This window comes from Molossus molossus, unplaced genomic scaffold (assembly GCF_014108415.1).
Source record: "Molossus molossus isolate mMolMol1 unplaced genomic scaffold, mMolMol1.p scaffold_m16_p_15, whole genome shotgun sequence".
In the NCBI taxonomy this organism is placed as follows: domain Eukaryota; kingdom Metazoa; phylum Chordata; class Mammalia; order Chiroptera; family Molossidae; genus Molossus; species Molossus molossus.
Window position 1 is genome coordinate 1,308,844 of NW_023425350.1, and position 16,344 is coordinate 1,325,187.

Genomic DNA, 16,344 nt, shown 5'->3' on the forward strand with positions numbered 1-16,344 from the left:
GGCTGTGGTATGTGTCATGGAGACTCGAGCAGCCTAAGACAGTGGCAAGGCCCCTCTGTGCAAGGCACGCCGCAGGCAGAGATCTCCACGAGCTGGGTCCCGGCCTCACAGAGGCTCTGCCTCCGGGGAACTTCTGGGTGCGGGGAGAGCGAGGGTGGAGAGCAAGTCACCGGGCCACGGAAGAACACAGCGAATAACACACCTGGGGTTGAGGGAAGAATTCAGCAGTGTTTTTTACAGTCTTCTGGAAAATTTAATTCAAACCGGGCTTTGTCTAAGCACCCCCTCGCGGCTGGAAACCTGGAGGAAGGACCATAAACAAAGGGCACTGATAAATGACAGAATATTAAGCTGTGAGGAGGTGTCCAGTGGGGTGCTCTGGGGATCGAGTCTTATTTAACATCTTCATTAGTGATCTGGAAGGAGCAGTAAACAGCACATTAATTAAATTTCCAGATGATACTAAATTCGGAGGTGCCACAGAAAGTCAATGAGGACAGAGAAATGATGCAGATGGGATCCAAAGAGGTTAGTTAGGAGAGTATCAAAAAAAAGCTAATTAAGAAGTTTCCTGTGTTCTGGAACTCCGTCTAATTTCTACCAGATAAGTGTGTAAGAACAATGCAGGTGTGCCTTGTTGTCTCAACTCTCATTGTTCAAGCCCTCAGTACCCACCATCAGGAATGTCAGGGGTTCAGCCATGCTCGGTGGACCCCTGGCAATGAGAATTCTCCTTGCCTGCTTTGCAAAACATAGACGCCAACAGATTCCGATAACATGGTGCACCTTGGGCCCCTACCTGGGAGTCCACACTCAGGAGGGGGCTTGTACAGGTACACACGTGTGAGTTCATCTGCAACCCATACATCCCAATTTGGAAAAGTAGAAGTCTAGTACAATATGTTCACAAAGACAATCATGGAGCCCTGTGCCTAGGGAAACAACGCCAACACAATCAGGACCCTGTGACACACCCAAGCAAGAGAACATTCAGGTCTGGAGCCCTTTAGATATTTGCTGCTCTCCCAGGTTCACCGCAGCATCATGCACAACAGCAAGACAGAAGCAGCCTGAGTGTCCAGTGCTAGACGGGTGGGTGCAGAAAACACACCCCACACACACTCCACACACAGTCCACACACACCCCACACACACCCCACACAGCACACACACCACACAGCACACACAGCACACACCCACACATCATATCACTCCACACAGCACACACAGCACACACAGCACACACACTCCACACAGCACACACCCCCCACACAGCACATCACCCCACACAGCACACACAGCACACACCCACACATCATATCACTCCACACAGCACACACAGCACACACCCCACACAGCACACACAGCACACACCCACACATCACATCACTCCACACAGCACACACAGCACACACACCCCACACAGCACACACACCCCACAGCACACACACCCCACAGCACACACACCCCACACAGCACATCACTCCACACAAGCTCCACACACCACATCATTCCACACAGCACACACACCCCTCATAGCACACACACCCCACATAGCACACACCCCACACAGCACACAAACCCCCCACTCCACACATAGCATACACACAACACACCCCTCCACACACAGCACGCACACAGCACACCCACAGCACACACAGCACACACACACACCCCACACACAGCACACCCACACATAGACAGCACACACACAGCACACCACCCACACACAGCACACCACCCACACACAGCACTCCCACACACAGCACACACACAGCACCCCCCCACACACACACCCCACACACAGACAGCACACACACAGCACACCACCCACACACAGCACACCCCCACACAGCACACACTCTCCCCTGCAGGCCCCCTGGGCTCCGTCTCCAGTGAAGCATCCACAGCCGACACTGCTGAGCCCACAACTATTCCACGGAGGAGTCTATCGACTCTAGTCTCTGTTAGTCGCAGAAAAATGAGAGCCCACAAGATATCTGTGCTAAAATGGAAGACAAAACATTTTCATTTCAAAACACAGTTTGCCTGGTATGGGAGGACATGGAAGAAGGGCCAGGGTCTCACTGTGGCTCTGGGGCACTGCCATGCGCATGCCCTCGCGAGGAGCTCCCGGGGCCTCCACCGTCACGGTTCTCCCGCCACCGTTCCCTCCCTCCTTTCTTCTCAGGGTGCAATTGCTTGGGCCCCGGCACCGATGAGCCGGGAGACGGTGTCCCGCCCCCCACACCTGCTCAGAGCACAGAGGAGGTCTGCGCGGACAGCGGGTCCCTGCGCCCGGCCCTGCAGGCCTTGCGCAGCCAAGCGCCCTCCTGCCGTTCACAGGCCATGGACATGTCCCCACGACTCCAGTTCTCCCCCTGCCACCACGACTCCACTCGCCAAAGCAACCCTGGTCATTTTATCTCAGAAGGTGGTCTCACTGAGGGAAGCCCTAAAAAATTCTTTTCCAGGGAAACCCACTCTTCCTGTGGCTTATTTACACGAGGTAACCGTTCAAACTCAAAAATGCAACTTTCTTCTGATTCGCACAGAGATAAACGGGAAACGGCTGCTTTAAACAGGAGCGGTGCTCTGACCCTGCCCCGGGAGCCCCGGCCAGGGCGCTCTAGGGCAGCTCAGGAGCCGCGAGTGGGCGCCTCGCCCCACGGGGCACACATGAAGTCTCGGAGAACATCGAGGTAGCACCTCCTTCCAGGGGGGCTCAGGACACCCCACAGCTCCCTGGCGACGCCGCGGCCGGAGGAGCAGGATGGACGAGGCCGCGCTCACTCACTGGCTTCTCAGGAGTGGGGGTCTGGCAAAGCCCCGCGTGTCGCCCTGGCCGTCCTTCCCGTCCTCACACAAGCCCGGAGGGCGCTGGCTCCCTCATGACTGTGTGCTCACCAAGGCGTCGACCGACCCGAACCCCAGGAGCAGAGGGAACCCACCCTCATATGGCAGATGGCCAAAGACCCTGCCAGGCAGCATGGCTCACCCACACCAGTGGGGCCCCGTGTGGGTGGGTGGGTGTGCTGGGAGCCTGAGGTGTGGGGCAAGAGAGCCGACACCCAGACCACGGAGCTCAGCCGGCCCAACCCCGAGTCGCCTGAGCGAGAGGCCGCAGGGAGCCTTATTCTGCCACGTGCTTCTCAAGCAAGGTCTTCGCGCCGCAGCAGATTTGGAGAAACGCGAGAAGTACAAGACAGCTTTGCAAACGCATCAGGCCAAGGGCACAGCCCACGGTGGGAGGGGAGGGCAGTGGGAAGGCCCAGAGTGAGGAGACACAGAGAGGACGCTGGTGCCCCCTGCTGCCCAAGACAGGCCAGTGGGTATAGCCAGCCACTGCATATGCACACGCACCACAGACAGACACTCGTCACACACACCACAGACACAGACAGCATGCATAACGGACACACGACGTGCACAACAGATGATACAAACACACACAACACAATCACACATACGACAGACACAACAGGCACGCACACAACATACACAGGACACACATGGCAAACACAAGAAACATGCATACACAACAGGCACACACAACATACACAGGACACACACAACACGTGACAGGCACACATGGCAAACACAGGAGACATGCACACACACACACAACATGTGACAGGCACACACGGCAAACACAGGAGACGTGCACACACAACATACACAGGACACACACAACACGTGACAGGCACACAGGGCAAACACAGGAGACGTCCACACACAACAGGACACACACACAACATGTGACAGGCACACACGGCAAACACAGGAGACGTGCACACACAACAGGCACACGCACAACATACACAGGACACACAACATGTGACAGGCACACAAGGCAAACACAGGAGACGGGCACACACAACAGGCACACACCATGCACAGCAGGCACACAGCACACATGGACACACATGGTGGTGGAACACTAATTCAGAAGGAAAGGAGATGTCTCTGTGAGGCGGACACTCGGACGGTCTGCTCAGGTCACTGGCCAAGGACATGGAGTGCTTGGCGCAGATCCGTCTCTGCTCTGCGCTTCGTGGCTGTGACCCCAGGCCCGCATCCTAGCCCCTCTGAGCTAGGACACCTCATCTGTACACCGGACAGACCGGTTCCTACGCCAAGGGTCACCGAAATGATTATACAAAGTCACAGAAAAAGAAAGAAGAAAGGAAACGAAGGCAGTGAAGCCCCATGGTCCATGGAAGTTTCTGACACGTGCCCTGCCCCCGGACAACAGACACGCTTGAGAAGAGTCTGAAGTGGGACTCGCACACACGGCAGCTCGGGATCGAACAGCGGCAGGTCCGAGGTGGGAAAATGGGGGAGGGCAGACGTCGCACACAGCCCTGCCCGGTTTTGCTCAGGTTAGAGCGTCGGCCTGCGGTCCACAGGGACCCGGGTTCGGTTCCCTCTAAGGGCATGTACCTCGGTTGCAGTTTGTCCCCAGCCCTGGTTGGGTTGTGTGGGTGGCGGCCACTCGATGTGTCCCTTTCACATCGATGTTTCTCTCTCTCTCTTCCTCTCTCTCCTTCCTGCTCTATATGAATAAAAAATGGAAAAATGTCCTCGGGTGAAGATAAAAAAAAAAAAAGAAGTCGCACACAAACACAACCCTGTGTCATTTCCCTGAGTGACAGGATGTCTGGGCTTCAGAGACCCAGCCTTCCCAGGTGGACACGGGGCAACAATTCGAAGTTTACTGCTGTCTGCAGGGTGCTTAGCCTGTCTCCCGAAGGGCCCGTTGGCTGTCACGGCCCGGGCTGCACACCGCCCAGTGTCTGCTTGGTCACTGTGAGGACGCCCAGGGCTCCAGGCTGCGGACGACCATGGTGACAGCCTCACCCTCCCACGTGGCCTCTGGCTGCCATATGAGGCATCATTCTTATAAAACTGTCAGAAAGAAGAGCTGGAGGGCCCAGCCGGTGTGGCTCAGGGGACTGAGCGTCGTCCCCTGGACTGAGAGGTCCTGGTTCGAATGCCGCTCAGGGCACATGCCGGGTTTCGAGATTGATCCCCAGTAGGGGGCGTGCAGGAGGCAGCCGACTGATGTTTCTCTCTCACATCGATGTTTCTCTCTCTCTCTAAAAAACCAATAAAAAACATATATTTAAAAGAAAGAAAGCTGGAGGGTTTTTAAAATCTTCATCCAGAAGAGTTTGCTGTGTGTGCCATGCTCCCCCGCCACCCTGGCTCCCAGGACAAGCTGTCAGGCACCAGAGGTGATGGGGAAGCTCAGTGGAGGGCAGTGACGGAGCGCTGGTAAGGATCCCTGACAACTCCGTCCCCAAAAGTCGGAGATGCACACTAGGCCGGGTGGCTGTGCGATTGGAGGAGACAAAGGGTTTGAATTCTAGGTCACGTTAGTCTCCTGCAAATGCGCTGCCGCTTTCTAGGCGGTGTGCAGAGACCCCAACTCAGGCGTGCAGGGGACGGGCTGCTGCCTCTGTTCACCGTGCCTCCCCAGAAGGACAATAAGAGAGATGGCGTGAGGTGTCCTCATTTGCATCTTTAAAAACAAGTCCTGAGTGAATCCAATTTTTCATATCGATTTGCAAGGCCACTGTGATATTCCAGAGTATGTGAGTGTGTATTTGTGTGTGTGTGTGTGTGTAAGAGTTCTATCACAATGCATGCTTCCACTAATAGGTACTTTTTTGCATGTTGCAATAAATAGATCTTCATTTTTATTTATTTATTTATTTTAATCCTCACCCAAGGATATTTTTACATTTATCTTCAGATAGAGTGGGAGGGAGGGAGAGAGAGAGAGAAACACCGATGTGAACGAGGCACATCTATTGGTTGCCACCCGCATGACCCCAACTGGGGCCTGGGACGAACGGCAACTGAGGTACACGCCCTTGCCTGGAATCAAACCCACGACTCTTTGGTCTGTGGACCAACGCTCTAACCACTTAGCCAAACCATCCAGGGCAACAGATCTTTAAACATTATTGTTTATAACAAACAATTCCAAGATTTCTCAAGAGTAGGATTTGGCTTCTTCACTGCGCGGAGCCCACTTTCCCAGGGATGTTTCCTCTGTCCTCCTCCCCGGGAGATCTAAGCATTTCTGGGCACCGTGGAGAGGACCCAGCAGGAAGCTCCTGGAGGCCCTGCCGACCTCCTTCTGCCCTAGTCCTTGCCAGAACCTAGCCGGGCCGGGCACAGGGCCGGACACGGCTCGGAGGCCCTCGTCCTTGAAGGAAGGGAACCGCCGCTCTCCACTACGCCACGCTGACCCCCAGAACCAAGGGCGTCAGGCTGCGGCAGGGCAGGGGCCGGGAAGCGCGGGCGGGTGCCCCAGGCACGGGAACACGAGCATCTCTGCAGGGCGCGCGGGGTGGGAACGCGGGACCCAGATCACATCTGCGCGGCTCCCTCCGCCCCGTGCGCCGCCCCTCCTACGGCCCACGCGGGGCGCGCGAGACCAGGAGCACCTCCGGGGGGACGAGGGCCAGGTGCAGCTCCAGCCTTGAAAGAAAGGCCGACCGAGGGGCCACAGCGGCCGCGGCCGCCCACGTGCAGGACAGGGCTCGGGCGCGGGCGCAGGCGCTGCTTGCACGTCGGTGGGGGGGCGGGGCGGGGTGGGGCGTCTCCTGCAGGCCCGGCCCCTCAAGCAGCAGGACCCATGACGGGCTCCTGACCAGCGAATTCCTGCAGGTGACCGGTGCCGCTGGTGCTGCTGTGTTGCAGGCAAAGGGAGAGCACCTGGGCAGGAAATGAAGGTCGGCTGACCCTGCGCTAATCAAGGGGACACTGGTCAGCGTCTGAAGGTCACTCCTCTGGACGAGGACCGCCTCTGTTTACTTGCATGTGCAGGAACTTCCCCTTAACTCCAGCCAGGAGGACTGCCGCCCTCCCTTGAAGGGCGCAGGGCCCTGGCCAGTGTGGCTCAGCAGGTGGAGCTTCAGCCCACGCACCAAAGGGCCACGGGTTCGATTCCTAGTCTAGGGCGCCACCTGGGTTGCAGGTTTGATCCCCGGCCCTGGCCAGGCTGATGAGGAGGCAGCCAATCAGTGTCTCTCTTACATGGATGTTCTGCTCGCTCTCTCCCTCCCTCCCACTTGACCTCCAGTGAGGATTGAAAGGAAAGGGTGTGGTGGGGCAGATGCCGGCTGGAGGCAGGTGGAAGCAGACGGCGGCAAGGCCAGGGGCGGGCAGGGAGGCCACCAGTGCAGGGACACGGCCTCCCACAGACAACGGGGTCACCATCAGGGCCGCAGACTCGCAACCCACAGAGAACGGGGTCACCGGTCAGGGCCGCAGACTCGCAACCCACAGAGAACGGGGTCACCGGTCAGGGCCGCAGACTCGCAACCCACAGAGAACCGGGTCACCGGTCAGGGCCGCAGACTCGCAACCCACAGGGAACCGGGTCACCGGTCAGGGCCGCAGACTCGCAACCCACAGGGAACCGGGTCACCGGTCAGGGCCGCAGACTCGCAGCCCACAGAGAACGGGGTCACCTGTCAGGGCCGCAGACTCGCAACCCACAGAGAACGGGGTCACCTGTCAGGGCCGCAGACTCGCAACCCACAGAGAACGGGGTCACCGGTCAGGGCCGTAGACTCGCAGCCCACAGAGAACCGGGTCACCGGTCAGGGCCGCAGACTCGCAGCCCACAGAGAACGGGGTCACCTGTCAGGGCCGCAGACTCGCAGCCCACAGAGAACGGGGTCACCTGTCAGGGCCGCAGACTCGCAACCCACAGAGAACGGGGTCACCGGTCAGGGCCGCAGACTCGCAGCCCACAGAGAACGGGGTCACCTGTCAGGGCCGCAGACTCGCAACCCACAGAGAACGGGGTCACCTGTCAGGGCCGCAGACTCGCAGCCCACAGAGAACGGGGTCACCTGTCAGGGCCGCAGACTCGCAACCCACAGAGAACGGGGTCACCGGTCAGGGCCGCAGACTCGCAGCCCACAGAGAACGGGGTCACCTGTCAGGGCCGCAGACTCGCAACCCACAGAGAACCGGGTCACCGGTCAGGGCCGCAGACTCGCAACCCAGCCACACCAAATGGGTGTGTGGGGGGCACTTGTCAACGCTTATTCTGAGTTGTTTAACACAGTAGCTATTTACACGCAAGGGTAAAAGTATGCTTTCATCCCAGATGTGCTTTGGAGACTCAGGGTGGACACCCCAGCCCGCAGGATGGTGAGTGACTCCTCAACGGCGACAGAGAAGAAAGACATGGCCTCTCTGGAGAGGCTGTCCCCACCGCCAGCGATGAGGGAGACAGGGATGGGAGGCTGGGCTCCTGGGGCGCTACGCCCCAGCAACCAAAAGGTGCAATTAAATGTAACAATAAGAAATAAAGCCCTGGCCGGTTTGGCTCAGCGGTTAGAGCGTCAGCCTGCGGTCCTGAGAGACCCGGGTTCAGTTCCCTCTAAGGGCACATACCTCGGTTGCAGTTTGTCCCCGGCCCTGGTCGGTCGTGCGGGTGGCAGCCACTCGATGTGTTCCTTTCACATCGATGTTTCTCTCTCTCTCTCCGTTCCTCTCTCTCCCTCCCACTCTATCTGAACAAAAAATGGAAAAGTGTCCTCCGGTGAGGATTGAAAAAAAAAGAAATAAAGAATCTAGGGCAGAAAGACTTTTCAAAAAATAATTATTTTTCCCTGAAGAAGAAAGGTATTTATTTTATTTTATTTTTTGTTAATCCTCACCTGAGGATATTTTTGCTTTGATTTTTAGAGAGACTGAAGGGAGGGAGAAAGAAGAAGAGAAAGAGAGGAACATCAATGTGAGAGAGACACATCAATTGGTTGCCTCCTGCACATCCCATAAATATCCTGACCAGGCGGGGCTCAAATACCTGCAACCCAGGTATGGGTCCCAGCCAGGAATCAAACCTGTGACCCTTTGGTTCTGGAGCTGGTGTTCTGACCACTGAGCACAGCGGCCAAGGCCGAAGGAAACCTTTGGAAACCACACAGCAGCGCCACAAGGCTTCGTGTGGCCCACGTAGCAGGAGTGAGAAGGGAGGCTCTTCTCTGGGGGCAGAATCTGAACACAGGCCGTTGGCGATGACAGAAAGCAGAACCAGAAGTGTGTCACAGACGTCTGGACTGGCGAGCGAGGAGCGGTTAGCAGGACACAGAACGTTAGCTGTCCTCACCTGTTACCTGTGACCACACACACGCAGGCAGCAGGAGAGGCCAGCTGCCTTCTGGACGGTGCAGATAACTACTGCGGGAGGACACCTGCGTCCTCTATTCCAGAACCTCCGGCACATGACCCCCACCCAAGGGTAGAGCTCCGGGACAGCTGGGATCCCACACCCGCTGCGCCGCCCGCCCAGGCGCACAGCTTCTCCGTGAACGCATCGCCCTCTCGGGTCGCAGGTCCTGCGAGTCACGCGCCAACCCACGAGCCACACAACAGCAACCCCACGCGGCGACCCTCTGGGAGCACGGAAGGCTGGGTACTCACTCTTGTTGTAGCAGGTGGCCAGCACACCTTTGTCTGCGGGGCTGGCGCTGATGTGCCAGATCTCACCCACTTGGTGCAGGAGGACATTTTTGTTTATGATGTTGTTTTCGTCATCAAAATCTATGATGTGGATCTACAAACACAACACAGAGCAAGTCAGGACCTCACGTAATGACATAGTGACAAAGGGAGGAGCAGAAGCATCTTTGGCGTTTTTAGGTGTTCTCCTTGTTACGCTAACAGTGCAGCTGTGTGTTCCGCTCACTGCACTCCTCTCGAAAGACACGTGTGACATCTCATACTGCTGAGACACATGACATGACTGTCATCGCTGGTCCCAAAGAGACATGACACCAAAGCTCTGTCCCCGATGACCAGCTCGGCCTGCTCCGCGGTGGGCGTGACACGTGTCACACATGGCTGTGGGTGGGGCAGGTTCTACTGCCTCTCTGGGCCTGGACTGACCAGCTCGGCCTGCTCCGCGGTGGGCGTGAAATGTGTCACACACGGCTGAGGTGGGAAGGACTGAGATAGGACTGTACGCTAGCACGCCTTAAATTTCTTTTTAAAAATGAGTCCAACAGCTCTGACCGGTTTGGCTCAGCGGTTAGAGCGTCGGCCTGTGGTCCAGAGAGACCCGGGTTTGGTTCCTGCTAAGGGCTCGTACCTCGGTTACACTTTGTCCCTGGCCCTGGTTGAGTTGTGTGGGTGGCAACCATTCAATGTGTCCCTTTCACGTCGATGTTTCTCTCTCTCTCTCCCTCCCACTCTATCTGAACAAAATATCGAAAAATGTCCTCGGGTGAGAATAAAAAAAAAAAAATGAGTCCAACAGCCCAGCAGTGTAGCTCAGTGGCTGAACATTGACCCATGAACCAAGAGGTCCCGGTTCGATTCCCGCCCAGGGCACACGCCCGGGTTGTGGGCTCGATTCCCAGTGGAGGGTATGCAGGAGGCAGCCAATCCATGTTCTCTCTCATCGATGTTTCTCTCTCTCTCCCTCTCCCTTTCTCTCTCTCTCTCAAGTCAATAAAGAAAAAAAAGGTATTAGGGAGCCCATCAGCTCTCCCTCAATCTGCTGGAGAATCAGGGCTCAGAGTCAGGGATCCCAAACCTACAGCCACAGCCCAGGCTGCAGGGGCCCAGACCAGACCTGAGCACCCGAGTCCAGCCTGCAGAGGCCCAGACCAGACCTGAGCACATGAGTCCAGCCTGCAGGGGCCCAGACCAGACCTGAGCACATGAGTCCAGCCCTGCAGGAGCCCAGACCAGACCTGAGCACCCGAGTCTAGCCCTGCCTTTCCATTCATTCTTACTGAATGAATATAAACATACTCTCGAAAAAAGTATTTTTAAGTGTGTAAAATTGAAAACGAGAAATCAAAAGCTCCCCTTGGGTTAGCTGAACTGTCCTAGCTAGAAGACTGACTGGGCTTACCCACCCACAGGAGGCACCCCCACCTATCCGACCACCACCTCAACCCCAGCCATGGCCTCACCATAATTCACCTCTGCCCTCTCATCCATAACAAAAATACCTTCCCACTGGCCTGGCCTGTCCTCGAGAGTAATACAGAATAGTGCAGGCGGCAGGCCCTGGCTGGTTTGGCTCAGCAGTTGGAACATCAGCCCGTGGACCAAAGAGTCGTGGGTTTGATTCCAGTCACGGGCACGCAGCTCAGTTTCGATTTGATTCCTGGCCCTGGTCAGGGTCATGCGGGAGGCAACCAATCGATGGGTCTCTCTCACACTGATGTTTCTCTCTTTCCCTCTCTCCCTTCCACTCTGTCTGAAAATCAATGGAAAAATATCCTCAGGTGAGAATTAAAAAAAAAAAAAAATAGTGTAAGTGGCAAGCCACCCTGAGGGTCTCTCCTCTCCAGCTCTCTCCCCTGTTCACGCGAGCACCCCAGACCCGGCTCCCCCTGCAGTCTGCTTGGCCGCAGCATGTTGGGATCAGGAGGCCGGGTTCTGGCTCTGATTCTGCCACTTCCTGGCTGTGTGATGCTGCGCCAGTCACTCACTGTGTCTGGGATCTTGCTTTAGCATTTGTAAATTTAGGGATCTGGTCCTTCAGCTGAAACTTTATAAGTAAGAGTTCAGCGTGATCAAACATGCTCGCCATGCCGCAGCGTGCCTACCCCTTACCTACCCAGGCTGTGCCCTTTGCTTGTGCAGACACCCAGCACGCTCACGCCCTTCACTGGCCCCAGTGTGCACTTGGCAGAACAGAGACCCCACGCTCCCCAGCCCACCGTGCCTGTGAGGACGGTTCTCAGAACAGAAGTGCCTCAGTCCATTCGGGCAAATCCCAGAGAGCATCTGGGGCAGCACGTCTCAGACACTGAACTTGAGGGATAGAGAGAACATAACAGATGTTCTCCCTAAATTTGGCAGGCCATCTAGAAAAATACAGAAATGGGAATGATGGGGTTCTCGGCAACACCGTTGAGCCTCTGGGTCCAGCCTCACCCAAAACCGGGCTCCTAGAGAGATGCTTCCATGACACAGGCAATAAATTCCCATCTCATTCGAGGAACAGGAAGGGGGCGGAGGAGGGGGAGAAAAGGAGGGTCAGAGGTCTGGTGTGGGCCCGGGAATCTGACTTCTAACAAGGGTGCCCAAGGACAGGGCCGGGGGCACAGGCGCACCTGTGACCAAGCTACCCCTCGTCACAGCGCAAGCCCAGAGCACTGGAGCAGCCTTAGAAAGGAAGGACGCGCAGGGAAAGCACTGGGGGGGGGGGGGGGGGGGGCGCTGTGCTGTGTCTCCTGAGGACCATCAGCCTCTCCCAGCCTGGACTGCAATCAACCCTTAGGGCGGTATTGGGAGGGGAGGTCACAGGCCTCCTTAGGACAGCCTGGCACACCCCTCACCATCCCTCATCTGCATAAGAAACGGGGTGGGGGGGGGCAATATGCAGGGCAAACCCCAGGAAAAGCACAATCAGAGGCCAGCAGACCCCTCCCACCTGAAACCCGGGTTCCTACCCTCTGCCGAGCTTCCCCAGAGCTTCCCCGTGATCAACGTGCACAGCCCTCCAAGAGAATACCCCCTCCTCACGAAGGAGCCCGGAGGGGACAGACAGGCTCTCCCGGACAACATGGGGTCCTGTGCAGAATGAAGGGCACAGAAAACAAAGCACTTCCTTTGACAAAGGCCAGGGACGTGACAGCTCCTGAAATTTCCAGAAACGTAGCACTGCTGAATTAAATAGCAAGGGCTCCGCACTGGGCACTTTCTAGGGAATTGAAGCCTGCCTGGAGGGGCCGATGGCCCGAGGCAAAGCCGGGGGCCATCAGCGCAGCCAGCAGCCACCACTCCCAGGAAAGGCCTGGAGCTGTGCAGGCGGGGGGGGGGGGGGGGGGGGGGGGGGGGGGGGGGCTTCAGAGCAAGGTGACAGAGTCTATTGTCACAGCTGCTGCAGCAGCGCCGACCCAGACCTGTCACTCTGGCTGGGCCCGCCTGGGCCTGGGCCAGCTGTCCTGACCTTGGGCATGCCTCTCATAGCACCACACCATCTGCTTGGGGTCTGCAGACATGTACAGAGAGCGCAGGACACACATTCCCACAGCACATGCTTCATAAAGTGCAAACTGAAGTGGGGGACGGGGGGCGGGGTGTCTTAGTCACACTTCTGCCACATTCCAGCTGGGTCACCTTGGAAAACCATGTGACTGCTTAGGGCCAACTTCCTCATCTGTTTAGCACTGGGGTCATCGCCACCTGTTCTGGCCACCGAGAGAGCAGGTGTGGGAACGGCCTGACCCAGCCCGACCTTGACCCTGGGTCAAAGGTCTCCACTGTTCCCCCTCAGTCCTGGAAGCCTGTGTTTACCTTCCTGGCCTCAGTCAACCAGGCCCTGGGGGCCCGCACCCGCCTTACTGACCACACCAGCCCCTGGCAGGCGCCGAGCCAGGCGCGCTTCCCAGCAGAGCCGGCCCCGGTGCAGAGGCCCTAGGCCAACAGCCGCACCCACAGCGCCAGTCCCCTCCCGGGAGAAGGACTGTGGTCATCAGGCCCCGGTGCAGAGGCTCTAGGCCAACAGCCGCACCCACAGCGCCAGTCCCCTCCAGGGAGAAGGACTGTGGTCATCCAGGCCCCGGTGCAGAGGCTCTAGGCCAACAGCCGCACCCACAGCACCAGTCCCCTCCCGGGAGAAGGACTGTGGTCATCCAGGCCCCGGTGCAGAGGCTCTAGGCCAACAGCCGCACCCACAGCGCCAGTCCCCTCCCAGGAGAGAAGGACTGTGGTCATCAGGCCCCGGTGCAGAGGCCCTAGGCCAACAGCCGCACCCACAGCGCCAGTCCCCTCCCAGGAGAGAAGGACTGTGGTCATCAGGCCCCGGTGCAGAGGCCCTAGGCCAACAGCCGCACCCACAGCGCCAGTCCCCTCCCTGGGGAGACGGACTGGGGCTCATCCAGGCCCCGGCAGAAGGTGTGCGAGGAGCAGGGAGAGGCATCACTTCTGGGGGAGGGCTGATGCTGACCATGGACGCCAGGCTGCGTCCCAATCACGTCCACGGTGACCCTGTGTGACTACAAAAGCGACGGCAGGAATGCCACGTAGGACGGGTTTAAATGACTGGCCTCAGCCAGTACCTACAGGTGGATATTCAAATCCCAATGACGGTTTCACTTGCTTTGTGTGGCATTAACTTTCTCAAATGTAGCTTGAAAAACCAAGAGCAAAGTGGTCACAGTGCGGTTACCATGCATGCATTTGTCAGAAATAGTTACCTGGTTCTCATACTTCAGAGACTGCGTCCCGACCAGAAACCGGATGGCATCTGTCTCTGCAGTTTGAGGGGTGAGAGCGCGGGCCTGCGGGGAGAAAAGTGCACACTTACGAGGCTGGATTTCAGACAGCGACTGACATGGCAGTCACCGCCCCCGCCCCCGCCCCCCACTTCGAATGTGTATGTGGAAAGCACTGTAAATGGGCACAAAAATTAAGCAATAAAGATGTCAGTGGAGTTGTGTGTGTGTGTGTGTGTGTGTGTGAGTTTATTTACTTATTTATTTTACTTACCTTTATTGTTGAATGTACTACAGATGTCCCCCTTTTTCCCCCCTTGACCCCCTCCACCCCATTTCTACCACCTTCCCGCCTTCCCCACACTATTGTCTGTGTCCATTGGTTATGCACATAGGCATAGAGGTTCTTTGGTTTACCTCTTCCCGTCCTTCCTCCCCACTTCCCTCTGAGGTTCATCAGTCTAACAACCAATTTGTACTTCTTAATCCCTTCATCTTCTTCACCCATCCCCCAACCCCCCAAAAAGTTCTCTGTATCTATGAGACCATTTCTGTTCTGATTGCTCATTTTGTTTGTAGATTCATTGTTGATAGATATGTATTTATTGCCATTTTACAGTTCATATTTTTGTTCTTCTCTTTCAAGAAGACCCATCAACATTTCATATAATACTGGTTTGGTGTGATGAACTCCTTTAGCTTTTTGTCTGGGAAACTCTTGATATGTCCATTGATTCTAAATGATAGCTTTGCAGAATAATCTTGGTTGTAGGTCATTGCTTTTCATCACTTTGAATATCTCTTGCCACTCCCTTCTGGCCTGCAGTTTCTTTTGAGAAATCAGCCGACAGTCTTATAGGGGCTCCTTTGTAGCTAACTAACTGCTTTTCTCTTGCTGCTTTTAAGATTCTCTGTCTTTAACCTTTGGCATTTTGATGATGATGTGTCTTGGTGAGGACCTCTTTGGGTTCATCTTGTTTGAGACTCTCTGTGCTTCCTGGACTTGTATGTCTGTTTCCTTCACCAAGTTAGGGAAGTTTTCTGTCATTATTTTTCAAATAGGTTTTCAATTCCTTGCTCTCTGTCTTCTCCTTCTGGCACCCCTATGATGTGAATATTGGTACGCTTGAAGTTGTCCCAGAAGCTCCTAACACTGTCCTCATTTGTTTTTATTCTTTTTTTTCTTTTTGCTGTTCTGATTGGGTGTGTATTGCTTCCTTATATTCCAAATGGATGGTCTGCTTCTTGACTTTACCTACTCTACTATTGATTCCCTGTAAATTATTATTTCAGGTAGTGCATCCTTCATTTCTGATGGGTCCTTTTTCATGTTGTTGATGTTCTCACTAAGTTCCTTGAAGGTCTTATCAAATTCCTTGAGCATCCTTATAACCAGTGTTTTGAACTCTACATCTGATCGATTGCTTATCTCCACTTTGTTTAATTCTTTTCCTGGAGTTTTGTTCTGTTCTTTCATCTGGGACATGTTCCTTTGCCTCCTTATTTTGGCTGCCTTCTTGTGTTTCTTTCTTTATATTAGGTAGAGTTGCTATGTCTCCTAGGCTTCCTAGGGTGGCCTATTGTTGTAGGTGTCCTGTGAGGTCCAGTGGCCCAGCCTCCCTGATCACCCCAGCTGGGCCCTCCAGGTACACCCCTAGTGTACACCCTTCTGTTGTAATTGAGTCTTGGCTGCTGTTGGCATGTCAATGGGAGAGATTTACTCAGGCTGATCAGCTGCAAGGACTGGCTGTGCTCATTGACCACTGACCTCTGACTACCTTGGAGGATCAGCTGTGTAAGGACCCACCACACAGAGCAAAATTTACTTCAGCAGGGCTCCGCTACCCACTGAGACCACTCATTGAGTTTGTCACTTCTGGAGGTGGTTGGGTGGTGGTGCTTTACCATGTCTGAAGCTGGGTGTGCTGGCTCTGGGGCAAAGCCAGCCACTGCGTGTTCTACCCGGGGCCATCAGGCATAAGCTACAAAGTGATCTACAGATGGCTGCTTCTTGTGCTGAGTTTGGAAGTGCCCAGGCAAAGCCAAGTTGTGAACCAAGGCTGACTGCTTCTAGTGCCAGGCCTGGGGCCACTTGATAAGAGGTATGGGGCTCGCTGAGACCAGATGCTGC

At 55.8% G+C, this 16,344-nt stretch overlaps 1 protein-coding gene across 1 annotated transcript in view; it reads right to left on the reverse strand.

Moving 5' to 3' along the window:
• EIPR1 (EARP complex and GARP complex interacting protein 1) overlaps nucleotides 1–16,344 on the reverse strand; it is an 84,211-nt gene that overhangs the window by 58,440 nt on the left and 9,427 nt on the right. Inside the window, 2 exon segments of the mRNA XM_036263491.1 lie at nucleotides 9,457–9,589; nucleotides 14,196–14,279. Of these exon segments, the coding sequence (XP_036119384.1) occupies nucleotides 9,457–9,589; nucleotides 14,196–14,279 (217 nt within the window).